General features: G+C 35.8%; 1 protein-coding gene across 31 annotated transcripts in view; it reads right to left on the reverse strand.

Moving 5' to 3' along the window:
* The window catches only part of KMT2C (lysine methyltransferase 2C), a 269,708-nt gene that overhangs the window by 130,668 nt on the left and 118,476 nt on the right, over positions 1–20,564 (reverse strand). For all 31 annotated transcript variants that reach the window (XM_070616944.1, XM_070616935.1, XM_070616929.1 and 28 more), the window contains exon 7: positions 4,668–4,830. In XM_070616944.1, coding sequence (XP_070473045.1) covers positions 4,668–4,830 — 163 coding nt within the window. The remainder of the gene's footprint in view (positions 1–4,667; positions 4,831–20,564) is intronic.

Genomic DNA, 20,564 nt, shown 5'->3' on the forward strand with positions numbered 1-20,564 from the left:
CCCCAAATTCCAAAGACTTACTAGGAAAAAAATAATGTCAAATATTCAAAGATTTTTTATTAACTACATGTTGAAATGTTAATATTTTGGATATAATGGGTTAAATAAATATTTTTTAAATTAATTTTACATTTTTTTACTTTAACATGACTACTAGAAAAATTAAAATTACTTCTGTTGCTCACATCATACTTCTATTGCACAGCACTGCTCTATACCGCAAAGCCCAATCTGTGACTACGGAACTGTGTCTATCACTATGGCAGAGATTACTTTTTATTCTACGACAGTTTCCAGCAATTCTTTAATGACAATACCAACATGTTGTTTGATTAGTATGGATCACTCGTAATAAATTAGGCAAAGAAAAACATCCACATGATACATTTGGTCCAAAAACATTTACTATGCATTACGTAAAAATAATCAAAGAAAAAAGTACTACATAAAGAAACAAGGTTGCTTCCAACCATATCCCCAAACACGGAGAAGACAGATGTAGAAATACTAAAACAGCCTTTTGCAGGTCACACCTAAGATGCTATTACTGGACAGCTTAAGTGTCATGTCAGGGATAAGCATATGTAGATATACATACATAACATGTGCAAGCCACAGAGACATTCAGCTTGAAACAATAATTAAACAATTAAGTGAATTTTTTCTTTAAGCAGTTGGAAAAGCAAAAGAGATTGAGTGAAAGACCAAAGCTAAAGATAATCTGAGAGGACAGGTGCCAAATCCAGGACAATTTGGTTCCAAAGTCCATGCTCGTCACTACTAATCTCAATATTGACTCCCAATGGAAGGGCAAAGAAGGTGAAGAATATCTGAGTATGTAAAAAAAAGTAGAAAGGAAAGTGCCAGCAGAGGCACAGAATAAAAAAGCTAAATGATGTAGGAGGAGCAAGAAGAGAGCAGGAGAAATAGAAAAATAAGCTTTGGAGAAGGTCACTTCCTAAGTGACAGCTGTGACAAGAGAAGAGATGGAGGGAAAGACAAAAACAGTGAGCTTAAATTAGAAGGAAGCATATCACAGATCCTTACACTTGGTCAAGTTGCAAGGTGACACTACTACTTAAGAAAATTCACATAGCACGTAAGAATGAAAGCACTGGTGAAGAGCAAGGAAAGTCAGACTGTTGTTGGACAACGTCAATTTCAGAAGGACTAAATCACACAGCTTTGTAACTTCCATCAACATCACAGTACCTATCATCTGTGTTTTCATTATTGGCAAGACACTGTGCTGGGTGATTTGCCTATCAAATGGAATCTCTAGAAAGAAAAAGAAAGGCATGGATGTTGTCCAGAGAGGCTGGCCCATATAGTAGGCAGGTAGGTAAGAAAGGCAGGCCAGGGGGCTGACAGAATTTAGAGTAACAGAAAAGCAGCAGGACCTGGTGTCAAGAGATAAAAAGACAACCCAGAAAACGGGGTTGATGGTAAAAGCTTAAATGAAGTAAAAGGAGTTAAAGCTGAGTAATGAAAGTAAATATATTGGGGGAGGGGAATGGATTAAGAGATACAGCATTCCCATAATGGTAAGGTTTCAACCCTGCAAAGACTTCTCACTACAGGCAGAATAAAATCCAAACCTCTTCCCTCATTTACAAGGCCTACGTGATCCAGTCTTTGTTCACCTTGATGTTGTCTCTACTATCCATCTAGTAGACACTATGTTCCAGGGACAATGACTAGCTATCTGTCCCACAATCTTGCAAAGCTCATTCCTCAAGGCCTGTGCAGTAGTTGTTCACTATGACTGGAATGTTTTTTCATCTGATCTTGCATGGTTGGCTCCCTGCCATTCAGCTTCCCCTGAGAGGCAAAACACTATTCAGACAGTATATCTGACTATGTCTCCTAGATGGATATTTACTGTAAAATTTCCAGACCAGGTTACTATACACTTGCATCAACATGAAAATAATGTTGGAGCCATGACCAGCAATTATCTATGACAGAGCACGCTAAAATTGTTTCTAATGAAAATCTTGCCCTTGTTCACAGATGCTCTCTTTGCTAGGGTTTCTTTCTAATGAGGTCTGTGTTTTTGTTCAGATTTTTTCAACTTTCATAAAAAGATGTCAACCTTACTCAGCTAACTATCACAGCACATTACTATCTACTTAACCAGCAGCATGAAGTATTATACTCAATGTATACATATAACTTGAGATTTAGATAAGAGCTAAAATAATTACATTGTTATAAAGCAATTAATATACAGTCATGGCCTGCATAATGATGTTTCAGTCAATGACAGACCTCATACACAACAGTGGTCCCATAACATTAGTACCATAGAGCCTAGAAGCATAGTAGGTTATATACCATCTAAGTTTGTGTAAGTACACTCTATGATGTTCACACGACAAGAAAATCACCTAATGACGTATTCCTCAGCACATAACCCAGTTGTTAAGTGACAAATGACAGAATACAAGGTACAATGCTACATGATTTTCATTAATTGTCATTTAACCCTCATAATAACGCTGTCGTTTAAGATATCCCGATTTTTAAAACATAAAAAGTTCCTTGTGCTATGACACACAATTAGGACAGCTATAAATACTTATGAAAGATTTAATGAAGACTATTCTAATAGTTAATTAACAATTACATTAATATTATAATATTAATATGTTATAATATAATTACATTAATAATATTACATTATTGTGGTACATTCTATCTGCAATAGTCTCCATGTCCTTGGGTTAGAACAGATGGTCAGAAAGCTGTGTATTTAGACTGCATTGTTTAAGATTCCCAAGAAACAGAATTTACTCAATGGGGCTTTGGTTCTATACCACTAGCTGATTTTGAGGGCTGTTACAAGGAATTGCCTTGTGGGATTTGTTTTTGTTTTTGTTTTTGTTTTTGTTTTTTCCTTTTCTCTCCCCAAAGCCCCCCTGTACATAGTTGTATATTCTTCATTGTGGGTCCTTCTAGTTGTGGCATGTGGGACGCTGCCCCAGTGTGGCTCAATGAGCAGTGCCATGTCCGCGCCCAGGATTCGAACCAACGAAACACTGGGCCGCCTGCAGCGGAGCACGCGAATTCAACCACTCGGCCACAGGGCCAGCCCCGTGGGATTTGTTTTTTATACTGCAAGGCAGCTACCTAAAGACAACTTTTCACTGCAGTATATAGTGTATATATATATACACATCATTATACACGAAAACAAAATAATTTTAACTGAAGATGAAATTATGGTACTGAGCAAAGATAAAAAAATAATGATTATGAAACCCAACAGTATTTGAGATTAGTTTAAGTCTGAGGTAGCTATATTTATGTTTCACAGAGCTGGAAAAGACAGAAAAAAAGCCTTTATCAACATTGCTAAGAAACAGGTAAAAGCTAACAATTATGTAAGTAAGAGGTGACATCAAAAGGACTGAATAAAGCATCACAGAAATTTGACAAGATTGGAAATTCAATTTATTGGAGGAAAAAGATGCCAAAGCATACATGCTCAAAGGAAATCTATATACAGAAACACGTCACTTAAAGACGGGGATACGTTCTGAGAAATGCATTGTTAGACAATTTTGTCATTGTGTGAACATTATAGCATGTACTTACACAAACCTAGATGGTATAGCCTACTACACACCTAGGCTCTATGGTACTAATCTTATGGGACCACTCTCATATGTGCGGTCTGTTGTTGACTGAAACAAGCAATGTGGTGCCTGACGGTAGTAACAAAAAGGTAAGATCCCTATTTAACGATAAAGATAGGAAAAAGTTAAAATTTTCTGTATGACATAAATTTCATCACTTAAACATTTTCACCTAATTATAAAATATTGTTTGGAAAAGAAAGAAAAAAAGCACAACTGAGGATTATAGATAACCAAGACACGTGAATCAAGAAGAAGCACTAACAGAAGTTTCCGTCATGACTTCGAGGGCTATACAATTTCCAAGAATTCCAAAAGTATATGGTGATCCTATTAATGTACATCCTGAAATAACACCTGAGTAATTCATCTTCTAATTCTCCAACTGGGTGTCTTTTTAGTGTAAATGACACTGAATACTGTTTAGCTTTTTTTTTTTTTTTTTTAAGATTGGCACCTGAGCTAACATCTGTTGCCAATCTTTTTGTTTTCCTTTTTCTCTCCAAATCCCCCCAATACCTAGTTGGATATTTTTAGTTGTGGGTCCTAGTTGTAGCATGTGGGACGCCACCTCAGCATGGCCTGATGAGCGGTGCCATGTCCGAGTCCAGGATCCAAACTGGCAAAACCCTGGGCCACTGAAGCGGAGTGCACGAACTTAACCACTCGGCCACAGGGCCCACCCCCATTTAACTTGTTAAATGACTTACTTTATAGTGCATATTAAAATATCATATACTCAGTATTTCTATCTTTCTACAGTGGTTTAAAATTTTTTTAAATAAGAATAAAAAACATGCAAACTATCTTTGACTTTTTGAGGAACTAACTTTTTGGATTTAACTTCAACGATATCGTTGATAACAGACTCCCTGCAAGGAACTCTGGCAAAGATCCTACAGATTACTAAGGTCATGTAACATCACCTTTTAATATAAGTAGAATAACATTTATGGAAGTTACAATGTTTGTAACTTTAAGCAAATACAGTGATAAATGTACAAAAATATATCTGTATGAACTTACATCTTTCAGGAGCTTGGTCGATGTGTTCTGGACAAAGAAGGAAGAAGTGACTGAAATCCTGGAAGGTGCCGGCTCCAGCAGCACAAGGATAATGGTACGTCTGGGTACATTTCTCTTCACAGCATTTGATAGTGGCTCCAAGGTGCTTACAAAATGCACATCGCTGAAGGGGGCAAAGGGGAAAGAAAGCGCTTTGTAAAACCTGGAAAAGGAACATTCAAAGGCGGGGCTAGGAAGCTATAAAAACATCTTTGTAAATTACTACTAAAACAATCTGAACCTGCAGAATACCAGATAAAGGATCAGTTAAAAATAATAAAAGCTACTAAGGTACCCAGTTCAGCGCGGATCAGTTAAAAATAATAAAAGCTACTAAGATACCCAGTTCAGCACTTGGTATAATACAGATTCATCCTTCCATTCAAGTTTGGAAAGTTAGCAATTCACTTTTTTTCTGAGGACTTCATCAAAACCACACAATTTTTTTTAAGTAGTAATATTGTTAAAAAGCAGTTTTTTTGAGGGTTAACAGTATTTAAATTCCACCAAGACAGACAATATAAGTATACACTATTTACAAAATCTCTTACTATTTCTCACCCTATCTAAAAAAATCAACATGAAGTAAACTAGTGGATCACAGAGTAAATTAATGAGGGACATCTCTAGGTTTAAAGGCACACATATAAATCTACACACTTCACTGTAGCAAACGGTTTCAAGTTTCTTTTTTTTTTTAAAGATTTTATTTTTTTCATTTTTCTCCCCAAAGCCCCCCGGTACATAGTTGTGTATTCTTCGTTGTGGGTTCTTCTAGTTGTGGCATGTGGGACGCTGCCTCAGCGTGGTCTGACGAGCAGTGCCATGTCCGCGCCCAGGATTCGAACTAACGAAACACCGGGCCGCCTGCAGCGGAGCGCGCGAACTTAACCACTCGGCCACGGGGCCAGCCCCACGGTTTCAAGTTTCTTAATAAAAGCTGGGATGTGTGGAAAAATGAAGTCATCTGAGTATCTCCTTTTTCTCCTCCTATTCCAGTCTGCCTCCACTCTCTTAACAAGTGCTACAAGCAAAGAAATAGCTCCAAACGAACCACAGGGGAACTCAAGGATGACTAAATGTGTAAAATGTCAGTATGAATTCTCGACAATGCTACACTTACGTACTCAGCTGTCCCTCAGGATGATTAATAAACTCTTCCTTATCCTCCAAAGTCCATTTTGGGTATCATTCTCTTTGTGCAGCCTTTGCTGGGTGGCCTGTATCACACAGTATAAAATCTCTCTCTCTACAGAAGATGCCTAGCTGTCTATTTTGTATATACTTCTATTTTAGCATTTATGCCATTGCATAGTAATTATTTATTTGTCTTTTTTTCATTCTAGTCCAAGATCCTTGAGTAGAGGCACCAGATTGAACTATTTTTGTATCCATAGCACCATGGTGCTGCCTGACATAGAAAGACCCCAATAAACAGGTGTTCGTATTTATATATACTAAACAGACTTCACTTCTGGCAATCTCATTTGAACGAGTGGCCAGGAATAGCATAGCTGAAACAAATGAAGCCAAATGGGACAATCTGGTAAAATGAGCCTCGTGTAACAGTGAGAGTTGCTAATATTAATAGGAATACCTTCAGATACTAATATACTGATTCCATCTTCTGCTAGTCAATCCAAGAATACAACAGTTTTTAAATTATAATTAACTTCAACATTTCACATGTAAATCTACAAATCTGTCACATGCCATCAAACTCCTCCTCACAACCACCAGTCCATTACAGTGAATCAACATAAAGAAGCTTAGTTCTCTTGGTGTGTCTTCTACAAATTTTGAGTGCAGTTAACAGAACACTGGAGCTTCTAAGTAATTCACAAACACTAGTTATATTTGTGGCATTTTAATATTATATAATGTCCACAAAACCACAGACTAACACACATTTCAGTTCTCTTTTTGTACTCAAGGGTGTTACTGCATTAAAAAGACAGAAGAAGGGGGCCGGCCCAGTGGTGCAGCAGTTAAGTGCGCACGTTCTGCTTCAGCAGCCCAGGGTTCACCAGTTCAGATCCCAGGTGCAGATATGGCACTGAGTGGCAAGCCATGCTGTGGTAGGCGTCCCACATCCAAAGTAGAAGAAGATGGGCACATATGTTAGCTCAGGGCCAGTCTTCCTCAGAAAAAAAGAGGAGGATTGGCAGGTGTTAGCTAGGGCTAATCTTCCTCAAAAACGGAAAAAAAAGGACAAAAGACAGAAGAAAAGAAATAAAGCATTACTTCTCTTCAGTAACAAAATGCAATGACCAGCTTTTTGCAAATGGGATAGATTTTTATGTTATAAATTCACAAGGTACCTAAATATGTTTAGTATATTAACAGAACCCAGAATTGACAACATGTATAACATCCAGGTAGTCGTGATATCCTTTTGTGCTACTGAAGGCCAAGACAATGTTGAGGGATGAAAGTACATTTATATGTCTAATCAATCACTGAGAAGTTTTTATATTAACTCATTAACATAAAATAATTTCTGCTAAACTGTTAAAATTTAGACACTTATTTTTACAGCATATGTCAACTTTCACAGAAGCACTAAAAATAATTTTGGCAAATACAATATAATGACTTTTATTTAAGTGCATAATAAGGAAACAAAATAACTTAAATTGATCCTTTTCCCAATGTCCCTATCATTTTAGAAACATCAATATGTTCTCTTAATCACATTTGCAATGGAAAATATTACATGACATTAGCTAAACTACTATGAGAAGTCCTGAAATGCATCCAACATACTAATTTACAATAACATACAGAGATATCAGGGAGTAAAGGAAGGAAAATAAAATACTAACCGCATTTAAATGAATGCTTCACAGCCATCTGTTCTAATTACATAGCTAATGACAGACACTTGGCATTGAAAGAAAATGTGTATTTTATATACAGACTGGAATATATCTTTTTGAACCAAATAAAAAGCATTTGTAAAACTGTAGAAAATATCAAAGAATAAATTTCTATGGGGAACTTCTGTAACATCAGCACTTTCATATACCACATATTACAAATCAGGGAGAGGAAGGGAAGGTAAATAGCTCTTAAATGGTTTATCAACTAAACAATTTGCCTGAATATTTAAAACTACTAAATAGCATTTTTTCCTACTTGTTTTAATTATTAAAGAAAAAAAGTGAAGGAAAGGAAGAAAAAAAGTGTTATAAGATCCTTTGACATTAGCCCAAGAACACATTCAAAACAAAAAACTCTCAATGAGAATTCATATTGTCAACTCTAAGAATGAGTCTGAGGAACTTCCAAAACTTTTATTTCACTAGACTAAAATAAGAAACGATCTCTCAAAATAAATCTGTAACAGAGAGCAAAACAGAAGCAACAAAATTTCAGAGATTGAGGTAACAGATGAGTTATGAAATGGTAACAAAAGTTTACGGATATTCCAAGGTTCGTTCAATTAATTATCAAGTATTTATTGGGTATTAACTATGACAGTGGGCTAAGTGCTCTAAGAAATATGAAACATTATTAGGTTTCCCATACATGAAACTGTCTTTAATAATTACCAAAAATTTCTTATTAGTCGGCTGGAATTCTCCCAGAATGCAGTAATAAGGAATGAAAATAGAAAGCGGAGGGGGCGGGCCCGGTGGCGCAGCGATTAAGTTCCGCACGTTCCGCTTGTGGGCAGCCTGGGGTTCGCTGGTTCAGATCCCAGATGCGGACATGGCACTGCTCATCAAGCCATGCTGAGGCGGCATGCCATATGCCACAACTAGAAGGATCCACAACTAAAAATGCACACTTAGGTACTAGGGGGCTTTGGGAGAAAAACGAAAATTTTTTTAAAAAATCATTGTTGTCTTTGAGGATAAAAGGAAGCAAAAACAAGGACTAGGGGGCAGCCCCTAGGAGCTGAGAGCAACCCCAGCCCAACACCAATAAAGAAATGGGGACCTCAGTGCTACCACTGCACAGAACTGAATTCTGCCGTCACCTAATAAGCTTAGAAGAGGATTCTTCCGCAGGGCTCCCGATAAGCACCCAGCCTGGCAGACATCTTAATCTGAGCCTTGTGAGATCCTAAACAAAGAGCACAGTTGAGTCTGCCCAAACTTCTGACCTACAGAAGTATCATCTAATAAATGGGTGCTGTTCTAAGCCATTAAATTTATGGTAATTTGCTAGACAGCAATAGCTAACAAACAGAGCATTTCAAGGCCCTCCATGGTTTGGTCTCTGCCAAATCATTACTATATTTTTAAGAATTTTTTTACATTATACTTACATTACACACTATGTTCCTCACCCAATACTATGAAGTAAATAGGGTACATACTTTAAACTCCATTTTAGAAATGAAGAAGCAAAACTTCAGAGTCTTTCCTAAGATAAGCCTTCTTAAGCCAAGCATTCTAAGCCCACAAATGTGCCCTCTACCTACTGGGTCAAGGAAATAGTAAACGCTCCAGTTGACAGCAAGGTGCATGAATCAGAAGCCCTAAACAAACAGCTGCCTAATAGCCATAATCTTTAACATAACTATGATAAAAACATGAACAAATCTGACTACATAAAACTTTTAAACTTTTACCTGGTGAAAACTCACACATCTCAAAAAATATCAAATGACAAAAAATTTCTTTCAAAAATGTCCTGGCGGCCGGCCCAGTGGCGCAGTGGTTAAGTTCACGTTCTGCTTCAGCAGCCCAGGGTTCGACCATTCAGATCCCGCAAGTGGACATGGCACCACTTGGCAAGCCATGATGTGGTAGGCGTCCCACATATAAAGTAGAGGAAGATAGGAATGGATGTTAGCTCAGGGCCAGTCTTCCTCAGCAAAAAGAGGATTGGCGGCAGATGTTAGCTCAGGGCTAATCTTCCTCAAAAAAAATAAATAAATAAAAATAAAAATAAAAAATATCCTGCAATTTGAATTACAAATGTCTACTATTCTGATATATAAAAGTAAAGCTTATAAATTATAAAAATGAGTACAACTTAAAAACAGACAATGACCCTTTTAACTGACTGTAAGAACATACTGAGAATTTTGTCCTGTTTACATAATCACTTTCGCTTAGGTTGTAAGAAAAGAAGGTAGCCACTTTTGGATTAGAATTCCATGATATATTAATCTTCAATGCCTACCAAAAGAAATATACAGAAATATTCATAAAACATAATAATAGTCCCAAATTCAAAAGACCTCAAATGCCCAACAGTAAAATGGATAAACCACTCTCTCACAACAAAATAGTATACAAAAATTAGAATTAATGAACAACAATTACAAGCAACAACAATTGTAAGCAACAATTTGGATGAAATCTCACAAGTATAATGGCGTATGGAAAAAGACAGATAGAAAACAATACTTACTTCATGAGTCCAATTACACAGACTACAAACCAGGCAAGCCCAGTCTACGGTGTTAGCAGCGAGAACAGCACTTGCCTCTGGGGAGGCATGAGTACTCACCAAAAGGAGGCAGGAAAGGAATTTCTGGGGTGCTCTTATGATTTGTTTCCTAATCTGATTTCAGTTTATGAGTATTGATCTTAGAAGCATTCTTAGAAAGGTACATCTATAATAAATGCATTTTGCTGTATATGTATTATACTTCTGTAAGAAGTTTTTCAGAAAATTAAGAGAATTTTAGATAAAGACTAAACTTTTGAAAGAAAATATATGCCCTTTTCTTTCTCATATGAAATTCTATATAAATACTAGTACCCTACCTGCTGTCTTTCTAAAGGTAGATCAAGATTTCTTATTCTTCTCAAGTAACTTGTGGTATATTAAGATATTAACTGGGAGAATCATATGGATGAATGCACTGTAAATCTAATTCCAAGATATTTGTCCCTAGCCAAAAAAGCAAAATGAACACAGGTAACTACCACATGAACCATCTCTTATTTGGTTATTCCTAAAAGCACAAAATGAAGTGGTACACATTATGAATCACAAGTTACGTTATAACAAGAAGATTAATTGTTTGAAACTTAGGGCTTTTAAAAATGAAACATCTTAATTTAAACATGTTTGTTTAACATGATATTAAAGTAAGATAACATCGCATATTAGAGAAAAGAGCTAAAAACTTAGAAAACAGGGAAAGAAGTTAAAAGCTTTCATGAGGACAAGTAAACACAGACATAGTAAAATCAAATTTAATTGGATGCATTTAAATCACGTCCTTTAAGAACATAAAAATGGGTATATTTGCATGCTTTTTGGTCCAAAACCTTGATGTCAACGGGTAGATTTAGCCCACATTTAAAACTAAAAGAAGGGTGCCCATCTGCTTAAAAGATTCCAATAATAATACAAGAACGTCTATTCTTAGGAACAGCACACTGATAAAATGAGGTTATCTAAACAGAAATTACACACTTGAAAAGCTAGTAAATGTGTCTACACATGGAGTCAAGGCAGGTGAACCAGATTCTGGATGAACGAAACTACCGTATGTGACTTTGAAAACCAAACTGCATTTTGCACCTATCTCACGGAGAGAACTACCAGAGCAGACTTCCATTACTCTTCACTGACAAAATCCTACTTACCAAGCAAGAACTACTGGTAAAAATGATTATCACAGAAGTACAATCAGGAAAAATATTATTAACATTAATACCATAAATTAAAATGCTTGTACCAGCTGAATTATGTATCAAGAGTATTTATACAATCACAGCAAATAACTGAAATATCTCAAAGTATCTTGTACACCACTACCGGGCTCAGAAAACGATGGCAAAAAGCAATGAAAATATTAAATCTCATTATTGATCTACTAGCTTTGATTATTTAATATTAGTATAGTTATTTTGGCTTTCTTTTAAATTGCACAAAATAAACAGTAATTTTTCTTTTAATAACTTTTTAAGTTAGAAGAAAAATTAATTAAAAATAAAAGATACAATTATAGATTGGTTAGAGGAGTAAAAGTTTTTTAAAGTTATATTATAAAAGTGCTATTGACTTAAATTGAAAAATAACAATATGGGGGTCAGCCTGGTGGTGCAGTGGTTAAGTTCACACGTTCTGCTTTGGTGGCCCAGGGTTCACCAGTTTAGATCCCGGTTGCAGACATGGCACCACTTGACAAGCCATGCTGTGGAAGGCATCCCACATATAAAGTAGAGAAAGATGGGCACCAATGTTAGCTCAGGGCCAGTCTTCCTCAGCAAAAAGAGGAGGATTGGCAGCAGATGTTAGCTCAGGGCTAATCTTCCTCAAAAAAATAAATAGTAAAAACAATATGAACTCATGATTTTGAAAAAAATTTCTTTTCTAAGTGAGATTTATTTTTGACCATGAGACAAAATAATTCAAAGGAACACTAGTCTTTTAGAATAATGCTGGAACAACTTAATATCCACATGGAAAACAAAGAACCTTGAACCTCATCTCATAGTCTCATATCATACATATAATTTAACTATAAAATGGATAAATAACCTAAAAGTAACCTTGGAATATGCAAAGATTTTTTATATATGCTATAATGAGCATAACCTATAAAACAAAATTGAAAAATGACAAATGTCATCAAAATTAAACCCCCTGCTCTTCAAAAAACACTATGAAAATGAAGATGAGACACTAACTAGACAAAAATATTTGCAAATTACATCTCTAATAAATGGCTTCTATGAAGAATATATTTTAAAAACTCTTACAGCTCAATACTAAGGAGAACATATAGAATACATATATTCTACTCAGTAGTAGAAGAATATATTAAAAAAAAAACTTACAACTCAAATCAATTGGAAGAAGTTGAGGTGGGTGGTTAGGGGCAAAAGATCTGAACAGACACTTTACTAAAGATACACACTGGCAAATAAGTACATAAAGAAGTTCCATTTCACTACTCATCAGGAAATGCAAAGGAAGTCCACAATGAAATATCACTAAACACCAACCAGAAAGGTGAAATTTAGAAACAATGACAATATTCAGTGCTAGCCACTATGTAGAACAAATGGGACTCTCACACCCTACTGGTGGAAATGGAAAAACATATAGGCAGTTTTGAAGAAACTGTTTTCCAAAGTTAAACATATACTTTACAACAAATCAGCAATTCCAGCCCTAAATGTCTGCATAAGAAACATGAACAGATACATCATGTTATATAAATGTTTATAGTATCTTTACAAATAATGGCCAAAAATAGAAGAAATCTCTCAACTGGTGAATGGATGACTCTCAAAACCATTATGCTAAGTACAAAAGACAGAAAAGGTAACATACTGCATGATTCCATTTATATATCAGTCTAGAAAAGGCAAAACTATAGGGAGAGGAATAGATCAGTGATTGCCAGGAGCTAGAGTGGTGGGAGGGCTGACCTCAAATGGTCATGAGAGAACTTTCTGGGGTGAAGGAAATAGTCTATCTCTTGACTATGATGATAGCTACATACATGACTGTACATATTTATCAAAACATGTTCAACTGTACCCTTAGAATGGGTGAATTATATTGTAGGTAAAATACACTTTAATAAAAGAATAACTCACACAGAAGAAAACAAATTTATTTATTTATTGGGTAATGGCAGACAGGCTAGTATCAGAATAACTCTCTTGAAAATAAAATATATAAAACCTGAATAAGACATAAAACCCAACTACTTGAAGTCACTAGTGAATAACCAAAAGTAGGCTGGAATCAAAGCACATTGGACCCTTAAAAGGAAAAGAACATCACTAAGATTTGTGTTTAAACAGATTTCAACTAATGGCATTTCCTAGTGTGCGTGGAATGGGGAGAGTGGTAGTACTAGACCTCAAACGAAAAGCTTCAGCCTTACAGGTGTGAGAGGACAGATAAAGTTCAACAATACAAGAAAGGAGGGAAACTGAGGGGGAACCTTGAAAGGAGGGAGCCACAGAGAAGAGAGCTCCCAAATCTGAATAAACTCTCAAACCTTTGTTTCACCCCTAAAATATACCTTCACAGACTCTAAGAAGCTCAGGGAAGGCAACAGCTGAACTGCTGAAAGAATTGAGTAGACATTTCTGGTGTTGCTGACAGCTGGAATGACATACTTTGAAGTGTCAGCCCAGCCATAATACAAACCTCCCAGAAAAAAAACTTGACATTGAATAAAACCAGGTAACAGAATCCGGTATCTATAACCTATCATCTAAAATGTTCAGTATTCACTAAAAATTCCTAGACATGGGGAAAAAATAGGAAAGTGGGACTTACAATGAAGGAAAAAACATTCAACACAAAATGACAGGGTAAAAAAAAGTCTCTAAGCAGGAGGAGAGTAACAGAAGAGACATGAAAATTACAAAGTAAAACCCAATGGAATTCTACAAGCAGGAATTATAATAATTTAAACTAAAAATTTCGGTGGATGGGCTTAAGAGCTTGGACATGACAGAAGAAATGTTCAGTGAGCTTGAAAAAAATGAATTGTTTATCCATTCTGAGGAACTAAAAGTAAAATTACTGAAAAATAAATTAACAGAGCCTCAGTAACCTATGGGACAATAACAAACACACTAAGATGCATGTATTTAGAGTTGCAGAGGAAGAAGAGAGAGAAAATGGGACAGAAAAAGTAAGAAACAAAAGTCAAACTTTTCACAAATTTGGTGAAAAGAATCAACTTACAGTTTTAAGAAGATCAGCAAACCCCAAGCATGAAGAATACAAAGAAAATCACACCTAGGCACATCACAGTCAGACTGCTGAAAACCAAAGATAAAGAGAAAATCCTGAAAGTACCCAGAGAATATCAGAACATTACATACACAGGAATAATGATACTATTGACACCTGACTTCTCATCAGAAACCATGGAAGAAAGGAAACAATGCAAGAACATCTTTTAAATGCTTGAAAGAAGAAAAACACATCAATCCACAACTATAAACTCAGAAAAGAAAAATCACTTTCAAAAATAAATGCAGACTTCCACTTCTAGACAAAATAAAGGAGATTCACTTTTCCCTATATTTTACACTAACTACAGCTAAAAACCTTGGACACGACACACAAGACAAACACAAGAAAACACTAAAAGGTAGAGAGAAGGCAGCAGACCAACTAGGGCCTCAGGTGCTGAAGAATTAAAAAAGCATAAATTCCGCAGGTTTGCTTTATGATTGATATAGATAATAAGGGGGGCTGAAGAAGCCAACAACCCAGAAACATTAACAGGTAAACACATCAAAAAAAAGCCTAAGAAACACCTGCTGTCTCCAACCAAAAGAGCAGGAAAGTGGCAGGCTAGCAAGACAGAAAACTGTTAGACGATAACCAACCTATGCAAGCCAAACACCACAGAAGCCGAAGACCCACACTCATCAGCAAAGGCCAAAGGGAGAACCAAGACATCCCCTGTTTCCCCCAACACAGGGCAGTATCACAGACGGCTGGGTGAGGAGCCAGGACATTCATACCCACTGGACAGCAAGAATGCCTCCTCCCTCCACAGTGCCACTGGAGAAAAAGTGGGGAGAGACTGAATTCAACATCCACCCAATGATAGTGAGGTACCCCTACTCCTACCCCTCCCCATTGGGGTAGTGGCAGGGGATGCCTACTAGAGAATCAGAACTTAAGCGACTGCCCAGAGGTAACATACCCCTCCCCCGCCAACTGCAGTGTCGGTGGGGGCCAAGTGAAAAGCAGGAACCTTCTGAGCCAGGGTAATATCAGCGAGGCACAGAAGAGAGTCTAAATGTTCACTCTTGCTCAGCATTCACTAGAGGCTCCTCCCCAACATGTCAATGGAAGCCAATTATGGAACAAACTTATACACACACCTGGGAGTAACAAAGAGGTACCATCCGTTTTGTTTTTTACCCCAAAAGCACAGTTTCAAATAAAACCTGGTAAAAGGGGGTAAGGGGAAGATAAATGAAATACAAAGTTTCATAACATAATACTCAAAATGTAAAGGATTCAGTCAAAACAATAACTTGTTACACTGTAACAAGAACCAGGAAAATCTCAATGGGAATGAGAAAAGACAACCAATACATATGAACACTCAGAAGACAGATGTTAGAATCATCTGCCAAATATTTTAAAGTATACAATGTAAAACTGCTTCAACAATAAATTATGAACTTGAAGAAAATGAAAAAAGAAATACAAAGTTTCAGTAAAGAAACAAAGTCTTGGCAAAGAAATTAAAGATATCATGAAGAAACAAATGGAAAGTTTAGAACTGACAAATAGGCTAACTAAAGCACTAACTGAAAAGGCTTAACAATGGAATGAAGAAATTACCCAACCTGAACAAGTGAGAAAATAAGACTGACAATGATTTGAAAGGACATCTTGACCACAAAGTAACTTCTTATTATGTATTTGGTCTACACCTGGACTTTCTATTCTGTTCCAGCAATCTGTTTATTCAGGAACCTAATGCACATAGCTACTCCCCCTTCATTTTTCTTTAAGGACAGTTCCAGCTGTTTTTATTCTTTGTTGCCTATTGAAATTTAAATCTTACAAAAATTGCATTAAGGTTATAGATTAAGTTAGGGGATATTAGCAACTCCCTATCCAAGGACATGGTATGCTTTTAATTCTATTTGCTTCTTTATTGTTAAGCATATCAGACACATAGAAGAGTGTGTTTTTACAATTTAAAGTATTATCAAGAGAACATCTGTGTACCAACACATAGGATAAGACAAGGAACCTGGCCAGTGAAATCATTCACATGATTATTCCTGTCTGCTCTCCATACGTAACCACTATCATGGGTTTTGTGATAATTAATCTTTTGCTTTTTTTCAGATTTCTTACTGACTACATATATATGTCTAAACAATATAATTTCATTTTGCTTGTTTTCCACTGCATTTAAATAGAAACATACCACAGGAATTCTTTTTTGACTTAGCTTCAATTCGACATACATTCGTGGGAATCATCCATTTAATTTCTGTAGCTGTAGTCCATGCATTTTCATTGCTATACAGCATTCCTCTGGATGAATACATCACAATCTAATTATCTAGAAATCTGCATTGCTTCCAGTTTGTAGCTATAATTTAAAAAGAAAAAAAACTACTACCCTATACATTCTTGTACATGTATCCTGACACACACGTACAACTATTTCCCTAAGCAGAAGTTCTCAGAGTGGTCCACAGACCTCTGAGGTGAATAGGTCCCTGAGACCTTTTCAAGCCAAAACTATGTTCATAATAAGACATTATTTACCATCTTCACTGTGCTGATATTTGTACATGGTGCAAAAGAAATGGTAGGTAAAATTGCTGGTGCCTTTGCAGTCATCAAGGCAGTGGCACCAAGCTATACTAGCAGTTATTACATTCTCAACCAGCTCTAAAAGTGTAGTAAAACTAATGCTGGTTTCATTTAAGAATATCACTTATGAAGCAGTAACATTATTCATTTTTAAAATCTCAATCCATGAATATACCTTTTAAATATTTGTGCAACAAAATGGGAAATAAAGCACCAAGTAATTCTGCTGCACCAAACTATGAAGGTTTTCTTGAGGAATGGCACTTCCATGGCCATTTGATTTGTGAACTGAAATAACTTCTTTTCAATGGAACCCCATGTTTACATGACAGAAAAACTGCCAAACAATGATTATTCAGGTATGATTATGAGACAGATATTTCTTCAAAAATGAACACAGTGACCCTGTCACCTCAAGGAAAATAAGTGATAGCATTTGTGGCCAATGACAAAATTTAGAAAACTTATATCTACCACAGTGAGTTTGACTGCCTCCCAAAACTTCAAGACTTTTCTGATGAGATCAGGGTTATAAAAACAAATGTAAATTTTGTTATTTATTAAAATGTGTCAATATTTAAAACATCTAGAATACTCAATGAACCAATATTTTCCAAAAGACCAATTAATAATGTTATAAAATCACACGTGGGTAAAAGATACATTGAAATTATAAGATAAAGGATTACAATATTAAAGAGTAAAGAAACATTCATTGATAAGGTTTCAGATTCCACATTGGACCAAAACTTTATGAAACTACTACTTGTCAAGTTTTGGTGTAGTATCAAACAGGGATATTTATAATTATCTGAAATGGCCATTAAAATAATTTTCCCTTTTCCTAGTATGTATCTTTTTGTGGCTGGATTTTTTTCATATGCTTCAACCAAAACAGCCTATTTCAACATACTCAATATGGAAGAAGATATGAGAATTCAGCTGTCTACTATTAAGGTAGACACTAATGTTTCAAAGTAAGAGTGCATGTCCTCAGAACAAAAAGTTTGAGAACATTCTGTCATAAAGGTATATAAAAATGAGTGAAACTGATGGGTCAAAGAATAGATGTCTCTTCAACTTAACTAGATAATTACAATCTGTTTTCCCAAATGACTGTTCCAATTTTCACTCTGTCTCACCAGTAGAGTGTAGGAGTTCCCACTGATCCAAATCCACACCAACATCTACTACATTCAGACTTAATTTTTGCTGATCTGATAGGTATGTAATGCTATCTCTGTGCAGTTTCAATTTGCATTTCATGATTACTAATGGGATTGTGCACATTTTCATATGCTTGGATTACCTCTTTTCTAAATTGCCTGTTTAAGACCTTTAGCTATTTCTCTATTGGGTTGTCTTTGTTTTCCTTATTGATTTGTAGTTATTTTATATATTCTAGAAATGATTCCTTTCGTGGCCATATTTGTTGCTATTATCTTCTTCTTTTCTAGGGCTTGTGTTCTCACTCTTATCTTTTATTAACAGAAGTACCTCTTCTAATGTAGTTGAATCCTTCAATATTTTCCTTTATAGTCAATGCTGTGTCTTAAGAACTCCATTGAAAATGCAGTCTCCTATATTATTAGTCAATGCTGTGTCTTAAGAACTCCATTGAAAATGCAGTCTCCTATATTATCTTTTCAAAATTTTGTAATTTTATGTGGAAATGCAAAGGGCCAAAAAGAACTCAAAGACATCTCCCTATTACTTGTTCTTTCTCTTGATTTTCAGTGATTTGGTCTTATCTTATACTATGCCTGGTAATTTCGGACTTAATGCTGAAGTTTGTCTTTGGAAAACTGTAGCAATATTTTGAGACATTAGATCATATTATTTTCCACAAGAAAGGATTTATTTTTTTCTTCAGACAGGCACTTAGGGCAGAAAAGATCACTTTAATTCAATCTGCGCATGAGCTGACTTGAAGCTGGGTTTCAAGTCCTTGTGAAGACAGGTTTTTTCCCCCAGTTTTCCTTTATTCTGAGGGTACAGCCCAGGGATTAGCAAACGTTTTCTGAAAAGGGCCAGACAGTAAATATTTTAGGCTTTCTGGTTCAAGAGGCAAAATCAAGGATATTATATCAGTACTTATCTATCAAGAGAGTAAACAAATTTCCACTAATTTCTTGTAACTACTATTATTCAAGATATGGTAATAATCAAGTACGATTTTTTTGGGGGGGGGGGTAACACAGGCCTATTAATCAAAAGAATGGAATTTAGAGAGAAGATAACATTTCACTTAACTGGAATTGAAAGCTACTCTTCACTACCATTAACATGGACTATAATAACTGTTCATTTGTTCATTGTGATACACAATGAAATTTTACATATCCACCTTTGAAAAACATCTTTTCACATAGAGGTACTGCCAAATACAGATATCACTTCAAAAGCACATAATTTTATCTGAGCATATTCATCTTTGAAGGGTATTTATAAAACTTTATTGGAGTCTTCTCTTGATTTTGCTTTTAGTATGTCCTTATATTGCAGGATAATCACTTCCAATGCAAGGACAGGCTGAAGCTCCTCAATCACACAAATGGATTTGAAATATGTAAATTTCCTTTGTACTTGCCTTGAGATTCAAAAACTGCCATTGAAACTGTAGTTTGAGCTTGGAAACCTGTACCAAATTTATGTGGGAATGGAGATCTTACTTTTTATTTTAAATTTTCATAGCATGAAAAGTTTATGAAGCAGCTTGACATGACTTGTGATTCAAACAACACTAGTTGTAGAAATGACTTTAACAGAGTATAAGTTTCACATAAAAGCAGTGCTTTGCCTTGTAATTTTAGGTTCATTCATTAGGAAATGTTACAAAGTCTTCAGTAAAAGTTAACTTCCGAGTCCATTAAATATTTGATTTACAGGTTGGCGAAAATCTTCTTATTTAGAAAAATTTTAATCTCAGCCCTAAATTCGCCAATCTTTACCACTGCTAAGACATCAAACTGCTGCGTGATAGGGCAACTCAGTATATTCAGCTTCAGTTTCTAACAAAACTTCTTAGAATTTGGATGGTGACATTCATAACCTCGAATGAAACTCATCATTGACATTATTAGTTTAATAATCCATGGCAGATTTAAATGTCTTCTGCAAAGTACCTGCTGGTAACTGAATACAAAGAAAAAGCACAGACTTTTAAACACCATTATGTTTTAACAAGCTTTGTAAATTTGTCCAACTAAAGCCTTTTTCTGCTCCATACTTATTTTTAGCACCATTAGCTGTAACATCTCTTAGCAGATTCCACTTCAGGTAGTACTGAATTATTAGTGTATTCTTAACTTCTCTGAAAATATTTTCTCTGTAGTTGTTTCATGCAGACTACTCAGCAAACTAATTCTTCAGTCACTTCAAACTTCGCACTGACTCCTAGAGTAAACAACAACTGAGCAGTAACATCTATTGGCTCATCAGGAGCCTAGGAAAACCACCAGAAATCATTTGCATTTTTTTCTTTTTTGAGGAAGATTAGCCCTGAGCTAACATCTGCTGCCAATCCTCCTCTTTTTCCTGAAGAAGACTGGCCCTGAGCTAACATCTGTGCCCATCTTCCTCTATTTTATACGTGGGATGCCTATC

This window comes from Equus przewalskii, chromosome 4 (assembly GCF_037783145.1).
Source record: "Equus przewalskii isolate Varuska chromosome 4, EquPr2, whole genome shotgun sequence".
NCBI lineage: Eukaryota > Metazoa > Chordata > Mammalia > Perissodactyla > Equidae > Equus > Equus przewalskii.